Source organism: Chrysochloris asiatica, unplaced genomic scaffold (genome assembly GCF_000296735.1).
Source record: "Chrysochloris asiatica unplaced genomic scaffold, ChrAsi1.0 scaffold00047, whole genome shotgun sequence".
Classification (NCBI taxonomy): domain Eukaryota; kingdom Metazoa; phylum Chordata; class Mammalia; order Afrosoricida; family Chrysochloridae; genus Chrysochloris; species Chrysochloris asiatica.
The window spans coordinates 7,825,927-7,846,404 of record NW_006408565.1 but is presented as its reverse complement, the minus strand read 5'-3'; the positions used below and the strand labels follow the sequence as shown (position 1 = coordinate 7,846,404).

Here is a 20,478-nt window from a genome sequence, read left to right as displayed (position 1 = left end):
AAGGAAATGAAAGAGACTTCTGGCAGGGTGGAGGACAAGGCAAACACACTACATGGACCCTCTATAACAAAGATAGGAAAGACCATATAAAACAGGCATAGATAAAAGTTTTGGTACCATGAACTTCAGATGAAAGGTTAGAGAGGTGAATGGAGTGATTGCTGGAAGGAAAAGTGAGCAGAGACAATGAGAGAGGGAGATTGACTGGTGAACAGCTGATCAGACGATCAGACGATCAGACGTGGCTAGATCATCTTGTGAGCAGCTTTGGCAGTAAAGAGGGGTCTGGCAGAGCAGCTTCATACAGGAAAGGTGAAATTTCTTCTTTTTCCCCACATTACCCTGGGGCCCAGAGGTGTGGCCAGCTCTTACCCTTATCCACCCCCAACACAAACCCTGCTCTCTGGGAGTTCAGAGACATGTGGTTGGGAGCCATGTACACCAGTGTGAGTTGTGCTGCTTTGGTGTACCAATTTGGTGCCTGGATTCAGGTGGACTTGGTTCTAGAAGTACAAAATCCACAGAGCCACCAGATCAGCATTTAACTAGTCACCATGCCCCCAGCTTCCCTGTGGGCCTAACAGACACTGAAACCAGCTCCATCAAGGGCCCCCATGAACTATTTCTGGATTGAGTGCTCTGAACATAGAAAACACCACGGCCAAAAGGAACTTCATCTCAGGTCGGAAACTCTGCTGTCACATCCCATCCACAACCACCTCATGAGTTTCTTGAATTGCAGGAGCCCACCAGAGGTTACTCTCCTCCAGTTCCAACAACTGAACTGTTTGTTTTTACAAATACAACCCCCAAATGCCCTGGAGACAACAGACAATATTAGCTCACATGAAGAAACAAGACAGAATGGCTCAAACAAATGCCCAAGATTCAGAGACATAAGACGTTTCTGGAGGAAAAAACATAATGGAACTAACTGGAAAAGAATTAAAAAGAATGATATTTTGGTACTTTCAATGGATTGACAGGAAGATCAAGAAAAGCAAGGAGAACACAGAAAAAACTTTAGAAGAATTCAGGAAAACACTAAGAATAAACAAAGTGACTGCAAATTTTGAAATAATACAAAACCTGAAATTAATAATTCAGGAGATTAAGACTAAGATTTCAGAAATGGGCAAATGAGAAGATTAGAAGCAATGGATGCTCAAATAAGTGAACTTGAAGAGAAATCTCTCAATACTAGTATGCTGGAAGAACAACAAAGTTAAAAATGGATTTAAAAATCTAATGAAAACCTAAGGGTTATGTGGCACATCATAAAGAGGAACAATTTACTGGTGTTTGGGATTCCAGAACACGAAGAGATGATAAAAAGCACAGAGAAAATTGTTGAAGAGTTGTTGGAAGAAAATTTCTCTAATATCATGGAAGAAGAGAAGAACACAAGAAGTTGAGTAAACCCCAAACAGGATATATTCCAAAAGAAAATTATCAACACATATCATATACAAACTTTCCAAAATCAAAGACAAGGAAAGGATCCTGAGAGCAGCTTAAGAAAAATGAAAAGTTAGCTACAAAGGAGACTCAATAGGACTAAGCTCTGATTTCTCAGCAGAAACCATGCAGGCAAGAAGGCAATGGAATGACATATGCAAAACTCTGGAAGAAAAAATTGACAACCAAGAATCATATACCCAGTAAAGCTGTCCCTCATATACAATGGTGAAATTAAGACATTCCTGATAAACATAAATTAAAGATATGCACAAGAACAACTTTACAAAAAATGCTCATAGGGATTCTTTGTACTAAGAATCATCAACAGCAGACAACAATTTGAGATAACCATATATGATTACACCACCCAGAAATCAATCCAGATATAGAAGTATCTGAAGTAAAACAAACCTACCAGACTGAAAATAGGGAACCAGAGATATCAATGTATAATGAAGTCAACTACAAAGCAAAAAGAAGGAATAGTGTAGATACAGAACTTGTAAATGGCAAGGAAGTCAAGTAGATTTCAAGATAAAACAGACTGTTTTAAATGTGGAAAAATTAGTAAATTACAGGATAACCTCAAAGAAAATGAATACACTTTACTTCAATATAAAAGAAGAGGAAAACCATAAAGATTTAGTAAACATTAACACAGTAGAAATTAAAATGAAAAGAAAACCCACAAACAAAATGAACTCAGTGCAGAAAATTACGTGCAACTATTATTCATGGGCTAGAGGATAGACACATGTTAACATGGGTAATGGGGCAGGCAATATACAGCAAGAGGGAGGGTGGCAGAGCAAAGATGAAGGTAATGGAAGACACAGGGAGGAATGTAAGAGTTAAAGTGAATAGAGGTAAATACTGTTATCTGATGGTACATAGAGGGGATTGCAATCATTGTAATGCAGAAAATCATGTGATTTTTAAAAAAATGTAAAACTTAAGAATATTTTAAAGAATTGCCAACTATTATTGCAATCATTTTAACATCAAAAAGATAACAGAAAGAATCTTATAATTAAGAATAGTCCTTTATGTTGGATATTAACTTTATGGAACTCATTTCATTAACATAAACTTGCCCACTTTCTGGAGGACTGGTAAAATTTCTGCTCTTACCACTAGACTTGAGTTGAACTTTTAAAATATAACTATACTACTCCATAGGAGCTCTGGTAGTGTAGTGGTTACAAATCGGGCTGCGAACCTCAAGGTCAGCAGTTTGAAACTACCAGCTGTTCTGCAGGAGAAAGATGAAGCTTTCTGCTCCTGTAAAGATTTACAGCCTCGGAAACCCTGTGCAGGGTCGCTAGCAGTTGGAACTGACTACACGGCACATAACCACCACCATACTGATCTATAAGCTTTTCTTTAAAAATTTTTTTATTGTGAATTGAGTGAAGGTTTACAGAGCAGATCATCAGTTTTAAATTCAACTAATCATACACTTCAGTTCATCTTAACGATTGCAATCCCTGCCATGCAACATCATTTATCCCACTTCCCACCTGTGATTTTTGTTTCTATTCCTCCTTCTTTAACAACTTGTCTGCACTTTGTCCTTAAGTAAATGCTACCTTTAAAAAAAAAAAATCTCAAATGGTTGACCATTCTATCCTGTGCATACCTCACTAGTGGTGTTGTTCCACCTGTATACCGATTTATTGCTTGGCTGAAAATTGAGCCAGGGAAGTGAGTTCAGTTCCAGATCTGAAGGATTACCAAGGGTCAAGTCTTGGGGTTCCACCAGTCTCTTTCTGAGGGAATAGTGTAGACACAGAACTTCATTTATATAATTTTGAGTTTTGTTCCACATTTTCTCCCACTCTTCCCAGGACTGTCTAATGTGATCCCTTTCAGAGCAGTTAGTAACGGTAGCCAAACACCATTTAGTTCTGGTCTCAAAGTCATGGAGACTGATGTTCATGTGGTCCATTCATTCATTGGATTGTTTCCAAGCAACTTCAATTGTCACACTCTTCTTTCTTCCTCACAGGGATATACCAATAATTGCACCATAGATGTTGTTCGTGAGCTTTTAAGATCCCAGTTACTACTCACCAAAGTAGGTTGTAGAACATTGTCTTTGTGGACTTTGTTATGCTAATTGAATATGCTGTCCCCCAAGACTAGGATCCTGAGCCCCCAGGCCCAGTATTGAGTTGAACTTTTAAGATTTCCTTTCTTGGTTCTTGTTATCTTGCCCTTGATGTCGCCAACAGCAGTCCTTGGATATGCACAGCTGTGAATTTCATTGGGCCCAGCTGTACATCTTTTCTTCCTCACCCTGGTTCTCACATTATTCTTTTCAGACCTCTGTTTAGGGATTCATAGAACACACCTGTACATTAAACAGCCTCTCATCAACTTACCCTGGGATTTCTGCAGTGTCTTTCCTTTAATATTCAATTAAGCTAGTTAAAGCTACATATTTAACTTTTAACGCAAACATTATCCCCATCAATTTTTCAATAAAAAGGGGATTGACCCTACAAGAGAAAATCTTGAAAACATAGCAGGTATTGGATTATAAAGATTAATAATGAAATATGTTATTTGCCCTATAAGCAGCCATAGATTGATTGTAGAAGCAGTATGTATTGTAAGTTATGGATTGTCTTAAGCTGAAGTTCATGGAATGTCTGGGCTTTGACAAGGGGTGGTCAATGAAACTGCAGGTAAAAATTGAGGTGTATGTGCATTATTCTGGACAAAACATTCATTAATTTCATTAAATTCGCAGCAAGTTTGTCCTTAAGTAAATGCTACTTAAGGATTTCCAAAATAAAAAGAAAAAATATTGATGCAAATAATTTTAACACACTAGAATAGGTTACCATAAGGAAATATGACCAATTATATGACTGAACAAAGAACACCTTCTTCCTGCTTGAGGGGGAAAATAAGCCTTCATTGATCAGAATCTTCAAAGACATAAAGGAGCGGGTAGCCGAGATAGGAAGGGCATTCCAGGCAGAAAGAACTGCATGTACAAATGTATGTGCTCTGGGGGCGAAAATAGTGCATTTGTGGAGAAGTTCGGTGTGATTAAAGCTTGGGGGAGTCCCTGGGTGGTACAAATGATTAATGTTCTCAACTGCTTGAAGGTTCAAGTCCACCAGAGGCGCCTTGGAAGACTTGATAATCTATTTCCAAAAATCAGTTATTGAAAATGTTATAGTTAGTTCTACTCTGACACTCATGAGTTAGAACTACCTCAATGGCAATTGGTGGTAACTAGTAGAACATGGAATTTACTGGGATTCATGGGAGTCAAGTCTTGAGAAACATACAGGACTAGAAAGTGGCAAGCTTTGTACCTTATGTGGTCACAGAAATCTTTAAAAAAGAGGTACTTACACTGTCAGTTATGTGAAGTCTATAAACATTCTCACACATATCTTTTCTATTCCTGCCATCTTTAGGGGGTCACTTGGGTGATGAAGTTTACAATTCTTGGTAAGGGGTTCCGAAGGTTGAAAACGCTTGAGAATCTGATGCAACCCAGACCAGCCCATGGCAAACTTCTGAAGAGTATACAAAAATTTGCCCTTCATCTTTCTCTTTTGTTCCTTCTCCCTTATATACCCAGAAAGATCTCTTTGTTTTTTAACATCCAAAGGAGTAAAATGGTAGAACTAGAAGGCATCTCAGAGATCATTTTGGCCAACCTCTTTATCATTTTACAGTTTTAGAAATAAACTCAGAAGGAAGAACTGATTTGCTCTCCAGGTTTCACTTCTAACTCTCTGGTCCATGTGTGATTGCATGTATGTATATATCTCCTGCTTGAGGCTTTTCCTCTGCTACCAAACTTTATTGTTGAAATACCTTAAGGTTTCATCCTGGGCCTTTTTCTCTTGCCCTTTTTTGAAGAAATCTTGTGGACTCTTCTTGCTTTAAATAACATCTGTGTATCAAAGGTCCATTGCCCTGTTTTTCTAAGTTCTAAACTCTTTAACTGTCTACAGAACATTTCCATCTGATGTTTTATGTTTGCATGAAACCCACTATGTACAAAGTTAAATTTATCTTTCTCCACTCCAATAATTCTCATGCAGTATTCTCCATTCTAGAAAACTGACCTTATCCGTACTACTATTCCAATCAAACCAGGTTGTTGTTGTTGTTGTTAGGTGCCATCGAGTCGGTACCAACCCATAGTGACCTTATGCACAGCAGACTCTTTGAAACTTCCTTCTCCTTTAGTGGCAACCCCTCCCCCTCCAGTCAATCACCAAAACTTTTTCTTTTATCTCCTTTTTTGTTGTTTTTAATTGCTGTTGAGTCGGTTCTGACTCATAGAGACCCTGTATCAATTTCGTCCACTTCTCACTATTTTCATTACTATTATTACATTAGACTATGCCTCTATTTATTTATTTATTTCATTGTGATAAAAATATACATAACAAAACATTCACCAATTTCTACATGTATAATTCAGTGACATTGATTACATTCTTCATGTTATTCAGCCAGTATCACTATCTTTTTCCAAATTATTCCACCACCATCAACATTAACTCAATGTCCCCTAAACAAAAACTTCACCATTCCCTCTTCCCCTATTCTTAGTAACTGAAAATCATCCTTGGTTTCTATATATTTGTTTATTTCATATAAGTGAGATCTTATACTAGTTGTCCTTTTGCAACTGAAACATGGATGAGCCTTGCAAACATTATGCTGAGCAAATTGTTGTTATTGTCAGGTGCCATCGAGTCGGAACCGACCCATAGCGATCCCATGCACAGCAGAACGAAAAAATGTCCGATCCTGGGCCAACCTCACTACCGCTGCCACACTTGAGTCCATCAATGATGCCACCTGGCTGATCCATCTCTTTATGGCTGAGTTCTATTCCATTTTATGTGTATGCCACATTTTGTTTATCCATTCATCTGTTGATGGGTATTTAGGCTGTTTCCAACTTTTGACTGAAAGTGCTATCATGAATTTAGGAGTACAGGTTTCTGTTTGCTTTCAGTCGCCATTATCTTTTGCCTGGATTTCTTGAAATATGCTTCAAACTATGAATCTACTACTCTCTTCCAAAACTCTTATATTTAACCCTTTATGAGTTGATCACTGTGGGCTAAAAACTAAATACCTTACTTTTATCCTTTCTGCTCAATTTTACAGTCTCATCTAGTGCCACACTCTCTCTCTTTATGCACCAGTCATCCTGGTTTTCTTTTCACTTCCTCATTAGTGCCAAGCTCCTTCCTTGCTTAGCACCTTTGCACATATTGTTCCCTCAATTCCCTTCCTTTCTTGACTGGCCAATTTCTGGTTATCCTTTAGGCCTTTGCTGAAACTGACTTTTTCAAGGAACACTTCCTTGGACCCTTGACTAGACTAGGTCTGTGTATACTTCATCATTGCACATTTCACGACTGTAATTAAATGTTTGAGTGACTATATTCTGTCAGTTTCCCTGAGTAGTTTATAAATTTAAGGGGAAAGGAATCTGTTTTAAGACTCCCCGGCAATTAGCACAGTATCTTCATGTTGTTGTTAAGTGCTGTCTAGTCTGTTCCGACTCATAGTGACCCTATATGGGGTTTCCGTGGAGTGGCTGGTGGATTTGAACTGCTGACCTTGCAGTTCAAACAGACCTTATGCTCCAGTGCTTATCCTACAGTGCCACACCATAATTGTTGAAAGATGGCTTGAATGCTTCATCCATCCAGTGGCAGAGCAGAAACTAGAACCTGATTCATGTCTAGGACAGTATCTTCTTCCAAACTATGAGGAGTCTCTCTCTCTCTATTTTTCTTAAAGTTTTTGCTATGAATTGAATGAAGGTTTACAGAGAAGATCATTAGTTTTACATTCAACAAATCATGCACTTAATTTCATCTCAATGACTGTAATTCTCTTAATGTAACATAATTTACCCCTCTGCCTCCCTGGGTTTTTGTTTCCACCTCTCCTTCTTTCCCAGTCCTGAATTTTGTCCCTGGATAAATGCTGCCTTTTGATCTCAAATGGTTGACCATGCAATGGTATGTATACCTCACTAATGCTTTGCTCCCTTTATGTACCTATCTATTGCTTGGTTGAAATTTTAGCCATGAGGTGAGTTCAGTTCCAGACCTGAAGAGTGACCAAAGTCTCAGAATTCCATTATTCTCTATCTGACCTGGAAGCTTAGTCTTTTAAATTACTTGAGTTTTGTTCTGCATTTTCCCCGATTCTTTCTAGGAACTTCTAGTGTGATGCCTTTCAGAGCAGTTGGTTGTTGTAGTCAAATACCATCTAGTTCTAGTTCGAGTTATGGAGCCTGATGTTCACATAGCCCATTAGTTCATTGGACCAATTGTTTCCAATCATCTTCAATTTGCACCCCATTTCTTTCCTTTTCACAGGGAGAGACCAATAGTTGCACCTTTGCTGGGGACAGCATATGCAGACCCTGGGTTGATCAGTGGCAGCCCCATTAAACTACCTCTGAATATAATCAGTTTAACCCAGATGCTCTCCTTCCTCCTGAAAGTATACAGGAATATTAAGAACAATGTAGCATTTTAGGTATAGATAAATGAAGCCCGGTACCTGAGATCTTGCTCACAAACAAAAGTTTGCAAAGTGTACAGAGACAGCTTGACTCCTTTCAGGAACCTTGCTTTATGTTATGTATCCTTAAGAAATCGCACGTTGCTACTCTAGATCATTTAAGCCTAAAAGTTAATATATAACAGCTTGATTGAACCTTTTTTTCTGTAAAAATAAAAATGTTAGATTGTTAAGAAAAACTATGAAAATATCTTGAAAGTTGTCCCGTTTTGAATGATTAATCACATTTCAGTTCTGTATCCTGTCTTAATCACATCCTCTCTTTGTGACATCCTCCCTGAGTGAATTACATCCTTCCTTTGTAACAAATCCCTCCCTAAAAAAGAGAATAAAAGGCTGAGGTAGAGTAAGTTCTGCATGCAATGCTGTGCAATGCTAGGCAAAATGTTTGCAGATCTGTCTACCTGCCAGCTTGCATCATATCTGTGTCTGTCTTTTTTGTATATATTTCATCTCTCTCTTTCTCTATCACTTTCGCCGCCAGATCTCCCTTCTTCGTGACACCCATACTTCCTTGTCAAGGCGGGACCCCGACATAGGACCTCGACACACCTTATATGGTCACTCATGAATTTTAGAGATCCCAGTTGCTAGTCACCAAAATAGAATGTAGAATATTGTCTTTGTGAACTGTGTTATGCCAATTGACCGTGGTGTCCCCCAAGACTATGGTTCTGAGCTCCTTGGCCTAGAAAACCATTCCCTCAAGCATTTGGTAATGTATAAGAAGTCTTCATAACTTTGCTCCATGTATATTCTATCACATTCATGGATATTTTTACAGCAAAGGTAAATGCTCATGTACAAATAAACTCTGTCAAACCTTTTTATATTTGTTTGCATATTCCCACTTTCCCTCCTACATCCATTAAGCTTGTGTGTCTATCCATGCATTTACCCATAGATCATCGTTTTTGCAGGACTGTGTATATAACAGTATTTATCTCTGTTGCTTTCAGAAGAGGATGTGGAACAAGAAATATCATTGCTGCCGTCAGATGGATCTTGACTGAAAGTAGAGAATACCAGAAAGATATTTACTTGTGCTTTATTAACTATGCAAAAGCACTTAAATGTAAGGATTATAACAAACTATGCGTAGCATTGCAAAGAATGAGTATTCCAGAACACTTAATTATGCTCATAAAGAACCTGTACATAGATTGAAAGGCAGTCATTTAATCAGAACAAGGGGATATTTAATGGTTTAAAATCAGGAAAGGTGTGAGTCAGGGTTGTATCCTTTCACCATACATATTCAATCTGTATACTGAGCAAATAATCAGGGACGTTGGATTATATGAAGAAGAACGTGGTATCGTATGGAGGAAGAGTCATCAACAACCTGTACTATGTAGATGAAAAAACCTTGCTTGCTGAAAGTGAAGAGGACTTGAAATACTGATGAAAATCAAAGACTACAGCCTTCAGTATGGACTGTACTTCAATGTAAAGAACACAAAATTCCCTGTAACTAGACCAAGAAATAACATCATGATAAATAGAGAAAAGATTAAAGTTGTGAAAGATTTCAACTTGCTTGGATCCACAATCAGTACTCTTGGAAGGAGCAGTCAAGAAATCAAATGACATGTATAGCTGTAGGCAAATCTGCTGCACAAGACCTCTTTAAAGTGTTTAATAGCAAAGATGCCAGTTTGAGGACTAAGGTGCACCTAACCCAAGCCATGGTATTTTCAATTACCTCATATGCTTGTGGAAGTTGGACAATGAATAAGGAAGACAGAAGAATTGATGCACTTGAATTATGGTGTTGGTGAAGAATATTGAAAGTATCATGGACTGCCAGAAGAATAAACAAATCTACCTTGAAAGGAGTATCGTTAGAACACTCTTTAGAAGCCACAATGGCGAGACTTTGTCTCTTGTACTTTTGACATACTGTTAGGGGAGACTAGTCCCTAGAGAAGGACATCATGCTTGAAAAAGTGGAGGGTCAAGAAAAAGAGGAAGACCACCACAAGATGGATTGACACAGTGGCAGCAACAATGGGCTCAAACATAACAATCCTTGTGAACATGGCACAGGACACAGCAGTGTTTTGTCCTGTTGTGCATAGGGTCACATGAGTTGTTCAATAACAGCACTTTGTTACCTTTAAGTCTAGTACTCCTCCTGAGGAATCTCGCTGTATAAGATGCTACCCTACACTTAGTACTACCCTGCCCCCTTCCCAGAGATAAAATATATCAGTCTTGTGTGTTTGCTTTTTCAGGGGCCTGTTAAAGCCTGTCTGGTGAACTCACCCAGGTTTAGAACTCATATTTCCCCCTAAGGGTATTTGCATTTTAACTGTGAACTCATGAGGATTACGGCTAATCCCAAGAGAAATAATAAAAAATTCAGGCACCAGGAGACACTGTTGGAAGTAGGGAATTTTCACTATCACTCCTTAATGGGGTTATAGAAATGAAACCTACAGTATGCCGGACATGCTCTAATGTCTGTTTTTGTTTTTGTTGTTGTTTTTCCTCCCACAATGAACCGCTTAGGTAGATATTATTATTCCATTTATTAAATGAAGGGACTTCAGAGAAGCTTAGTAATTTACCTAATGTTGCAAATTTGGTGGAAAGGCAAGTATTTAAGATCCTCTCCAAAGATAGGATTCCTGGTCTAATTCTCGTTTATTTTGAGCATTTTACTGTGGTTTGGGTGAAAGTTTACAGTACAAATTAGTTCTCTAGTCAACAATTTATACACAATTTGTTTCCGGACATTAGTTGCAACACTCACAAAGCAACAACACTCTTCGCACTTCCTGTCTGGGTTCCCTGTTTCCATTTGTCCTACTTTCTTGTTCCTTCTTGCCTTCTGAACTTTGTTTTTTGAGAAGTGCTGTCCTTTTGGTCTTTTATGGTTGATTTAATCTTCTTTATAATGCTATGCTGCCTCCCAGGGTAAGTGTAGGCAACTACTTACACAGTTTTCATATACATTTGAATCCTGAGTTTAACTATCTTTTTTTTAAAAATAAGAGATAAAGGAAAATTATTAGATTTTTTTTTTTTTTTTAACAGAAGGTGAACTCTGATTAGGGTATCAAACAATACCATTAATATCACACACAAGTAAATTTTGCTAAAGATAATTTAAAAAAGCTATTGCAGCAGCACACCCACAGGGAACTGCCAGAAATTCAAGCCAGATACAGATGAGGATGTGGAACAAGGGAGAGATATCACTGCTGATATTAGATGGATCTTGATTGGAAGCAGAGAATACTAGAATTGACTATGCAAAGGCATTCAGCTGTGTGGAACATAGCAAATTATGGATAACATTTCGAAGAATGTTTATTCCTGAACATTTAATTGTGTTCATGTGAAACCTGTACACAGACCAGAGGCAGTCCTTCGTTGGAACAGAGTCTAGGGGATAGTTGTCATTGTTAGTGATGTCAAGTCGGTTCTGATTCATACTGACCATGTATTGGGTTTCTGAAGAGTAACTGGTGAGCTTGAACCACTGACCTTACGGTTCAAACTGACCTTGCAGTCTAGTGCATTAATCCACAGGGTCACATGGTTTAAAATTTGGAAAAGTGTGTGTCAGGGTTATAATCTTTCACTATACTTATTTAATCTGTGTGATGAGTAAGTAATCTGAGAAGACAGACTGTATTAAGAAGTTGGAGCGAGATTCATTAACAACCTGTGATATGCAGATGATATAGCTTGTTTGCTGAAAGATAAGAGGACTTGAAGCATTTACTGATGAAGACCAAAGACTACAGGCTTCAGTATGGATTACATCTCAACATAAAGAAAACAAAAATCCTCATAACTGGACCAATAGCAATGTCATGAAACAAAAAAAAAAGTACGGAATTTGTCAAGGATTTCATTTTACTTGGATCCACAACCAAAGCCCACAAAATGATTGGTCAGGAAATCGCATGATGTGTTGCAGTGGCTAAAACTGCCGCAAAAGACCTCTTTAGTGTTAAAAAACAAAGATATCACTTTGAGGACTAAGGTGTGCCTGATTCAAGAATATTATGTTTGGTAAAGTGGAGGTCAGAGTAAAAGAGGAAGACCCCCAATGAGATGGATTGGCACAATAGCAGCTGCAATGGGGTCAGGCATAGCAATGATTTTGAGGTTGTCCCAGGACCAGGCAGAGTTTCGTTTTGTTGTGCATAGGGTCGCTATGAGTCAGTACCAACCCGATGGCACCTAACAACAACAGCAACAAATGCTGTATAATGGATAAGAAAAGATGTATAATGGATAAGAAAGATGGGAGAAGAATCGAGGCCTTTGAATTATGGAGTTGGTGAAGAATACTGAATATAGCACAGACTGCCAGAAGAACAAAGGAATCTGTTTTGGGAGAAGTATAGCCACAATGCTTCTTAGAATCGAGGATGGCGAGATTCTGGAAATGTCATCAGGAGTGACCATCCCTAGATAAGGACATCATGCTTGGCAAAGTAGAGGGTCAACAAAAATGATGAAGACCTTAAATGAGATGGACTTTAGCATTGATGGACTCAAACATAGCAAAAGTTGTAGGATAGTGCAGAACTAGGCAGTGTTTTGTTGTATTGCACATACGGTCTCTAAGAGTTAGAACCAACTCGAGAACACCTAATGGCAACATTATTAGATCTCTTGTTTTTTGTAGGTGGGATCCATGCTCTGAGAATTGACATTTTATTTTCTTCACTAGAAGAACATCACACTGGGTACCTATCTTAGTTATTTAGTGCTGCTATAACAAAAATAAGGAGCTCTGGTAGTGTAGTGGTTATGAATTGGGCTGCGAACCGCAAGGTCAGCAGTTTGAAACTACCAGCTGTTCCGCGGGAGAAAGATGAGGCTTTCTGTTCCTGTGAAGATTTATAGCCTCGGAAACCCTGTACAGGGTTGCTATGAGTCGGAACCGACTCCATGGCACATAACAATAACAACTTAACAAAAATAGCAGTACTGGTGTGCTGCTGTAGGATATACATTGGATTGCAAGGCCAGCAGTTCAAGCTCACCAGTCGCTCTTTGGAAACCCCATACAGGGTTGCTATGAGTTGGAACTGACTCGAAGACAACAATAACATAATAAAAACATCACAAATGGATGGCTTTAATAAACAGTAATTTACTCTCTTGCACTTTAGGAGACTAGAGTCCTAGTTCGAGGGAAAGGCCTTTTCTCTGTCTCCTGGTTTTAGGTACTTCCCAGCACATAGACCTCTATCAAAGGTCAAGCTTGCTCCCAGCTTTTCTTTCTTGGTGGTAGTAGGTCCCTCTGATCTCAGCTTGGTTGAATCTTTTTTGTGTCTCAAAATAGATGGACTTAAGATACACCCTAACCCTACATTCCGCTTCATTAATATTGTGGTGGTGATGTGCCGTGGAGTCAGTTCTGACTCATAGTGACCCTGAATAGGTAGGGTTTCTGAGACTGTAAATCTTTACAGAAGCAGAAAGCCTCACCTTTCTCCTGCGGAACAGCTGGTAGTTTCAAACAGCTGACCTTGCGGTTCGCAGCCCGACTCGTAACCACTGTGCTACCAGAGCTCCTTCATTAATATCCTAGAGGTGAAGGTTTATAACACAGGATAACTACATCAGGTTACAAAATAGAGGATAATTACACAATACTGAGTATCATGGCCTAGGTCAATTGACATATATTTTTTTGGGGGTGGGGGCACACACAATTCAATCCATAATAATGTCCAATCTTACTTATTCCAATCATAATTGTGATATGGGTGGTTGTTGTTGTTGTTAAGTGCTGTCAAGTCGATTCTGATTAATAGTGACTCTGTATAGGGTTCCCAAGGAGCAGTTAGTGAGCTTGAACCACTGGCCTTGCAGTTCAACTGACTTTGCAGTCTGATGTATTAGCCCACAGTACCAAACCAGGATTTCAGTGATTGTTAGATGCTGTCAAATTGGCTCTGACTTATAGTGACCTTGTATCTACAAGGTCACTATCCTTACAACCCTGCACCATCCTTACAATCATTGCTAAGCTTGAGCCCATTGCTGCTGCCACTGTGCCAATCCATCTCGTTGGTGGTCTTCCTCATTTTTCTGACCCTCCACTTTACCAAGCATGATATCCTTCTCCAGGGATTGGTCCCTCCTGGTAATATGTTTGAAGTCTGAGAGACAGAGTCTGGCCATCCTGTGTTCTAAGGAGCACTTTGGTTGTACTTCTTCAGACACAGATTTATTTTTCTTACAGTCCATGGTACTTTCAATATTCTTCTCCAACACTATAACTCAAATGCATCAATTCTTCTCTGGTCTTCATTATTCATTGGCAAATTTTCACATGCATAGGAAGCTACTGAAAATACCATGACTTGGGCCAGGTGCACCTTAGTCTTCCAACTGACATCTTTGCTTTTGAACATTTTTTCAAGAAGTCTTGTGCAGTAGATTGCCTAACGCATTACGTACCATTTGATTTCTTGACTGCTGCTTCCCTGAGTGTTGACAGTGGATCTAAGTAAAATGAAGTCTTTGACAACTTCAATCTTTTCTTAATGTTATCATGTTATTTATTGATTCAGTGGAGAGGACTTTCATTTTCTTTACACTGAGGTGCAACCCATAATGAAGGCTGTGCTTTTCTAAGCAAAATGTGATGTGAAATCCAAGATGCTGTTATGATTTATTTTACTACAGAGTTCATGAAAGCCTCCTGCATCCAGGAAGTAGATGGCTTATTAGGTTGTCACTTAATAGTGCATTATTTATGTTTACTGCTATTTGCCATAACAAAAGCTTTTTGGAGATGGCTATTCTAGAATGAACTATTCCTGCAAGAGTTGGGTTTTGCTTATCTTTTGGATCTCCCCTGACTTCTGGTTCCTGAATTCAAGATTAACTCATGGGAGTGGTGAGACAGCATTCTGTTCCTCTTAGGCTCACATGCACCTGGCTATTTAATGGGTTTGTGACCTTGGGCACATTATGTAACCTGTTTCCCCAGTGTAACAAAGAAAAAAAGAGAAAGGGGGGGGGGAAGGGACACAAAGAGACTGTTAGTTATCTTGAAGAATTTTTTAAAGCCTTCAGTATGCTTGAATGTACCTAATAACAAAACCTGGCACACAGTAGGAGTTCAAATACTGCTAATTCTCTTCCTTCCCCTTCTTGAAGTCTATAGATTTATAGGTTCTGCAGACTCTAAAAAAGTGCATGCAAAATTTTGTGTATGAAGCACATGTTTCTTAGAATGAAATGCTGAAGTTTAACAGACCAATGACTTTCCTAAAGAGTAATTGTAGATTTTCGTCAATGCAATGCTAAGAGTTGAATCTCTTGCAGGGGACCGGGTTTTTGTGTTAATTTTTGCCTCTCTTGACACCTTTTGATTCAGTTGGCTAACAAAAAGTGTTACTAGAGAAGGGTCACCAGGCCCCTTGGGGTGGTACTTCTCTTCTAGGGCAAGATCCCAAGAAGTTTCCCTGAGGGCTCTATAATGCCTTTCTAGATTTCCTCCCTGACTGGGCTAGGGTGTGGAAAGGTTTATTTTAAGGTCTTTCGGACTCCGGTGGTCATTCTGTCACTCAGAAATCTTCTTTGGTGGGTTTTCTCTAAAGCTACAGTCTCCATGTGGTGGTCAAAAGCTCGTGTGCGACCCTGGTCACCCCCACCCTCCTAGGCCCTAATCTGAGACGGTGGGTGCGGAGAGGCAATGCACGCACGGCTCCCGTTCCTCCGATCCACCAGATGGCGCCGCGACCCCGCCTCTTCCTTCCCGGGATGCTTCGCGCCGAACCCCTTCCGCGTGGGTGAGTGAATGTGAGAGTCAGCGTTCGCGCCGCGCGCGCTGTCCGTCTCCACCGCTCGGCGCCCTTATTTCGGCTGTGAGGGGCGGGCACGCGCGTACAAGCATAGAGACGGGCGTTGAGCGCTACGGCTAGAGCGTCGCTGAGTCGGAGCCGGAGCCCGAGCCGCGCGCTGTGTCTCCGCTGCGTCCGCCGAGGCCCCGAGTGTCAGGGACAAAAGCCGCCGCCGCGCCGCCTGCTCCTGCCGCCGGGGCTAATCCGCCGCCACCGTAGCCCTGAGGAGAGTCGGCCGCCGTCGCTACCCGTGAAGATCCGAGAACCATGTCGGCCAGCAGCCTCTTGGAGCAGGTACAGGCCCGGCCCGCATGCCTCGGCCATTGTGTGAGGCGGGAGGGAGCTCGACTAGGCCTGGGCCCACTGTCCCCGGGCCGAGCAAAGCCAAGGCGGCGCCTCTCGCGGGCCGGGTATCGGGCCTCTGATGCCGGCCGCGCCCAGCGCCTCGCCCTCAGCCCGCTCTTCCCGCTTCCTCCGGGGCCTCAGAGTCCACCGGCCGCGCTGCGTTCCCTCGTCTCTTCGGGCCTCGCTTTTCTTCCTCCTTCCTTTCTCCTCCCTTGAAGCCCCGGTTCTCTCCGCTTGTTGTTGCCGTGGCCCCGCTTTTCCTCCCCGGCCCCGCGGGCCTAGCGCTTTCCCCGCCTCCCATTTTCCGCCTCCCCCTCACCACCCTTGCCGTCGCCTCTGCAGGCTTTCTCCTTTATTTCCTTCTCCGGCCCTGCTTTAATTTGTCTCTTCCTTTTCCATGTCTTCCTCGGACAACCTGCTGCACGGCGACGTTTCCTTCGCCCGCAGAGACCAAAAGGTCAAGGAAACAAAGGTGAGCCGCGCTCCGCCGGTGGCCCGGGGCCGCGGGGGGGATGCCGAGGGTGGGGGCGGGTCTCGGGGAGGCGCCCCGGGGAGGAGACCTGGCCGCCCCCGCCGGCCTCGCAGGTGTCTCGCACTTAAGTCTTTGACCCCTTCTCTAGGGTCTGGCAGCTGGCGAGCAGCTTTTTAAGTGAACAAGGAGTAATTCATTAGGGGGGTGGTGGATTTGGATTGAAAATGTCCCAGGTCCTGCAGTTTCCTGTAGGTCTTAGAAGGCCTTTGTTTTTCCTCCTCGTGGATCACACTCTGAAGTCCTCACATGTGATGGGGGAGGGGAGGCTGCAGGGAAGGGAGCTCTCGAGGAGCCAATAAAAATGACCTTTTTACATCCACTTGCTGGGGTGGAGGGAGACATTTTCAGTTATGAGTATTGCTCAGCAATCACGCTCATCTAGCTCCTTTTAAAATTCAGACTTCCTTGCTTTGTTAACGAGTAGAGGCTCTTTCCCCCGTTAGTTTATATTGGATTAATCTGGGAGGGAATCTGTAGGATTGAGACACTTCTAATTTGATTTTTTTTTCTTTCTTAGTACAAAATGGATCTGTACATCAAAAGGATGGATTGAACGATGATGATTTTGAACCTTACTTGAGCCCACAGGCAAGGCCGGTGAGTAGTTAACTTGTCTGATCAAAAGTGTGTGGTGTACTTGTAAGCTTTCTCTGTTCTATCTCCGTAAATCTGAATTTTCAGAGGGTGACTTGACATCCTTAAAACCTGTTAATGTGTTTTTAAAACAGAAATTACAAATGTTATGGGGACTGTTGAAATCTAATATTCTATTGTCAGACAACAACACAGACTGGTGTTGTTAGGTGCCTTTGAGTCTGGAGACCCTAGGACAAAACACTGCTTAGTCCTGCATCATCCCTACAATCTTTGTTATGTTAGAGCCCATTGTTGAAGCTATTCTCATATCATTGATTGTCTTCATTTTTTTTTTTTTTTTTTTTTGCTCACCCTCATGATGTTTTTCTGTACAAAGTATGATGTCCTCCTTCAGGAACTGGTTCTTCCTGATAGTATGTCCAAAGTATATAAAACTAAGTCTTAAACCATTTTCCATCTAAGGAGCATTAATTCTGGCTGTACGAGGAAGTTTCAAAAAGTTTGTGGAAAAGCTGGAATGAAAAGATACTGAAATTTTTCAGTGAACTTTATGAAGCCTTCTCATACATATTTCAAGATAGATGAGTCTGTTCTTCTGAAGCCAGGATATATTCAGTGTTATTTGCCAATACCATAATTTGAATGTATCTTTTTTTTTTTTTATTTTTTTTTATCTGACTTAGTCATTGTCTAGCATTTGTGTATGTGAAATTAATTAAAAATATCATAGCTTGGGTCATGCCTACCTTAGTCCATAAAGTAGCATCTTTGGTTTTTAAAACTTTAAGTATGTTGTACTCTAAGGTAATACTGATAACATTTTACAGCGCACCAATAGCAACACCTGTTTAAGTGATTGTATCCGTCTGCCCCTTACTAAGACTATGTTGTTAAGTGCTTTAGAGTTGGTACTGACTCATAGTGACCCTGTGTATGTTTTGCAAGGAGTAGCTGGTGGGTTTGAACTGTTGGACTGATAACTCTAGGTTAGCAGTCCAGTGCTTGTCCTATAGCACTATGCCAGGATGTTGTTGTTATATATCTTGGAGTGAGTTCCCACTACTAGTGACCCTGTATAGGGTTTCTGAGGAGCAGCTGCTGAGCTTGAACTACCTATGTGTGGTTCAAACTGAACTTGTAGTCATTAACCCACAGCGTTACATCAGGACTCCCTACTAAGAATTTGTTGATAAGTGCTATCAAATTGGTCCCAAGTCATAGGGACCCTGTATAGGGTTTCCAAGGAATCACTGGTGAGTTTGAACCACCTACCTTGTGGTTCAAAGAGAGTGGTTACAAATCGGGCCGTGAACCGCAAGGTCAGCAGTTCGAAACTACCAGCTGTTCCTTGGGAGAAAGATGAGGCTTTCTGCTTCTATAAAGATTTACAGCCTCGGAAACCCTGTACAGGGTTGCTATGAGTCGGATACGACTCCATGGCACATAACAATATAACAACAACACCTTGTAGTTCAAACCGACCTTGCAATCCAGTATTTTATCCCACAGCACCACACCAGGACACTAAAAATGCTTTCAAATGTTAAATAGTCTCAATTTTTACTACCAAAATTTTTACCCTTAGTAGGAAAAGTGGATTGATGTGTAATGGGAAATAGTAATATGAATCATTTAATCAGTGTGCCGAAGCTAGTATCTTCCTTTTTTTTTTTTTTTGATACTGCTTAATGGGTGTGATGCTGTAGGATAAGCACTGGACGGACCACAAGGTCAGTTGGAGTAGAAAGGTTGGTGCTTCAAACTCATCATCAAACACCCTATATGGGGGGTTGCCACAAGTTGACAGCACTTAACAAGTGGGTTCTTTAGATTACCAGAACTATTTTGCAATCATGGAACTTTTATTTTGAATTGAATTGTTCTGTGAACTGCAGGATTTATAAAAATGGTATTAAAAGCAGTTAAAGTACTCTTCAGCACAAAATAAAGTAAGATAAAGGGTGATTGGGGTTTTTGCAATGTAATCTGCCTTCTAATGTGAATACGAGTTGCTTGTAAGCTCATGAGCTGTGAGTGCAGAAACTTGTTTTAGTTCATTCTGGGTCTCAAAAACAGCCAAAATGCTGTAGTCAATAAATGCAAGTCTCTAGATTAATTGGCGCTGTGGGTTAATGTGCCAAACTGCAAAGCTGTTTGAATTGTAAGGTCGGCAGTTCAAGCTCACCAGCCGCTCCTAGGAAACCCTGTACAGGGTCGTGTTGGAACCGACTCGACAGCACTTAACAACAACAACTAGATTAATAGGCCAAAAACACAACAGAAAATATCACTTACGAAATATACTAAAAAAAGTTAATGTAATATTTATATAATTTCTAAACAGATGCTGAATGGATTAGAGTTGGTGGTCTTGAATGTACATATTAGTGCATGCCAATATTGAACTTGATCCTTACCTAAAACTTTTAGATCCCCTATGCAAAATGCTGTTCCTTGGAAGTATAGAAACACCTAAGCAAGTGATTGAAAAACAGTTTTGTAGAAGACAACCAGTTAATCAGGAAAGGGGGGAAGGAAATAGAGGAATGAACTATTAATAGTTTCCTTCTATTGAAGTAGTTTGCTTACATAATCATTATAACAGTGATAGTGGGTGCATTTAGAAACATAATTCTAGGTCGTTCTTGTAAAACATTGTGTAATTCAGATTTTTTAGCTCAGGGCATGTGGGAGCCTGCCAGTTTAAGTGTAGGCATTCTGCTCTTATCTTGGCATAACCTGTGATATTTGGTTTTGGTTTTTCTTTCTTCATTAAGCCTAAACTTAAGTGTCTTTGTTTAAAAAAAAGTTTGAGGAAATACAAGTCTTAGTTAAGTAGGATAACCTGCTAATCTATGTCTTTGTCCTTTGTAGTTATAGTAAACAATAGATGTAGTCCAGAGTAATTCATCTGTGTTTTAATCATTAATTTTTATATTACCTTATAGTAGAATAGTACTTTTAGCTTAATTCATAGGTTTTAGACTGGGTTTTTAAAATAACATAATTGCTTATTGGGCTTGTTAAGTTTTAGTATCTTAAAGAAACAGACTGATAATTTGAGAGGATACATGTTATATGTAAAAAAAGTGCTTCTTTCAAAAGAAAAGGTTAAATTTT

The 20,478-nt window shown here is 40.3% G+C and overlaps 1 protein-coding gene across 2 annotated transcripts in view; it reads left to right on the top strand.

The window, feature by feature from the left end:
- The first annotated feature begins 15,649 nt into the window (after positions 1–15,649).
- YTHDF2 (YTH domain family, member 2) overlaps positions 15,650–20,478 on the top strand; it is a 49,420-nt gene continuing 44,591 nt past the window's right edge. The window contains exons 1-3 of one of the 2 annotated variants that reach the window (XM_006862210.1): positions 15,650–16,178; positions 16,677–16,701; positions 17,279–17,358. In XM_006862210.1, coding sequence (XP_006862272.1) covers positions 16,152–16,178; positions 16,677–16,701; positions 17,279–17,358 — 132 coding nt within the window. In that variant the 5' untranslated portion in view covers positions 15,650–16,151. The remainder of the gene's footprint in view (positions 16,179–16,676; positions 16,702–17,278; positions 17,359–20,478) is intronic. The other variant, XM_006862211.1, reaches the window with a different exon arrangement.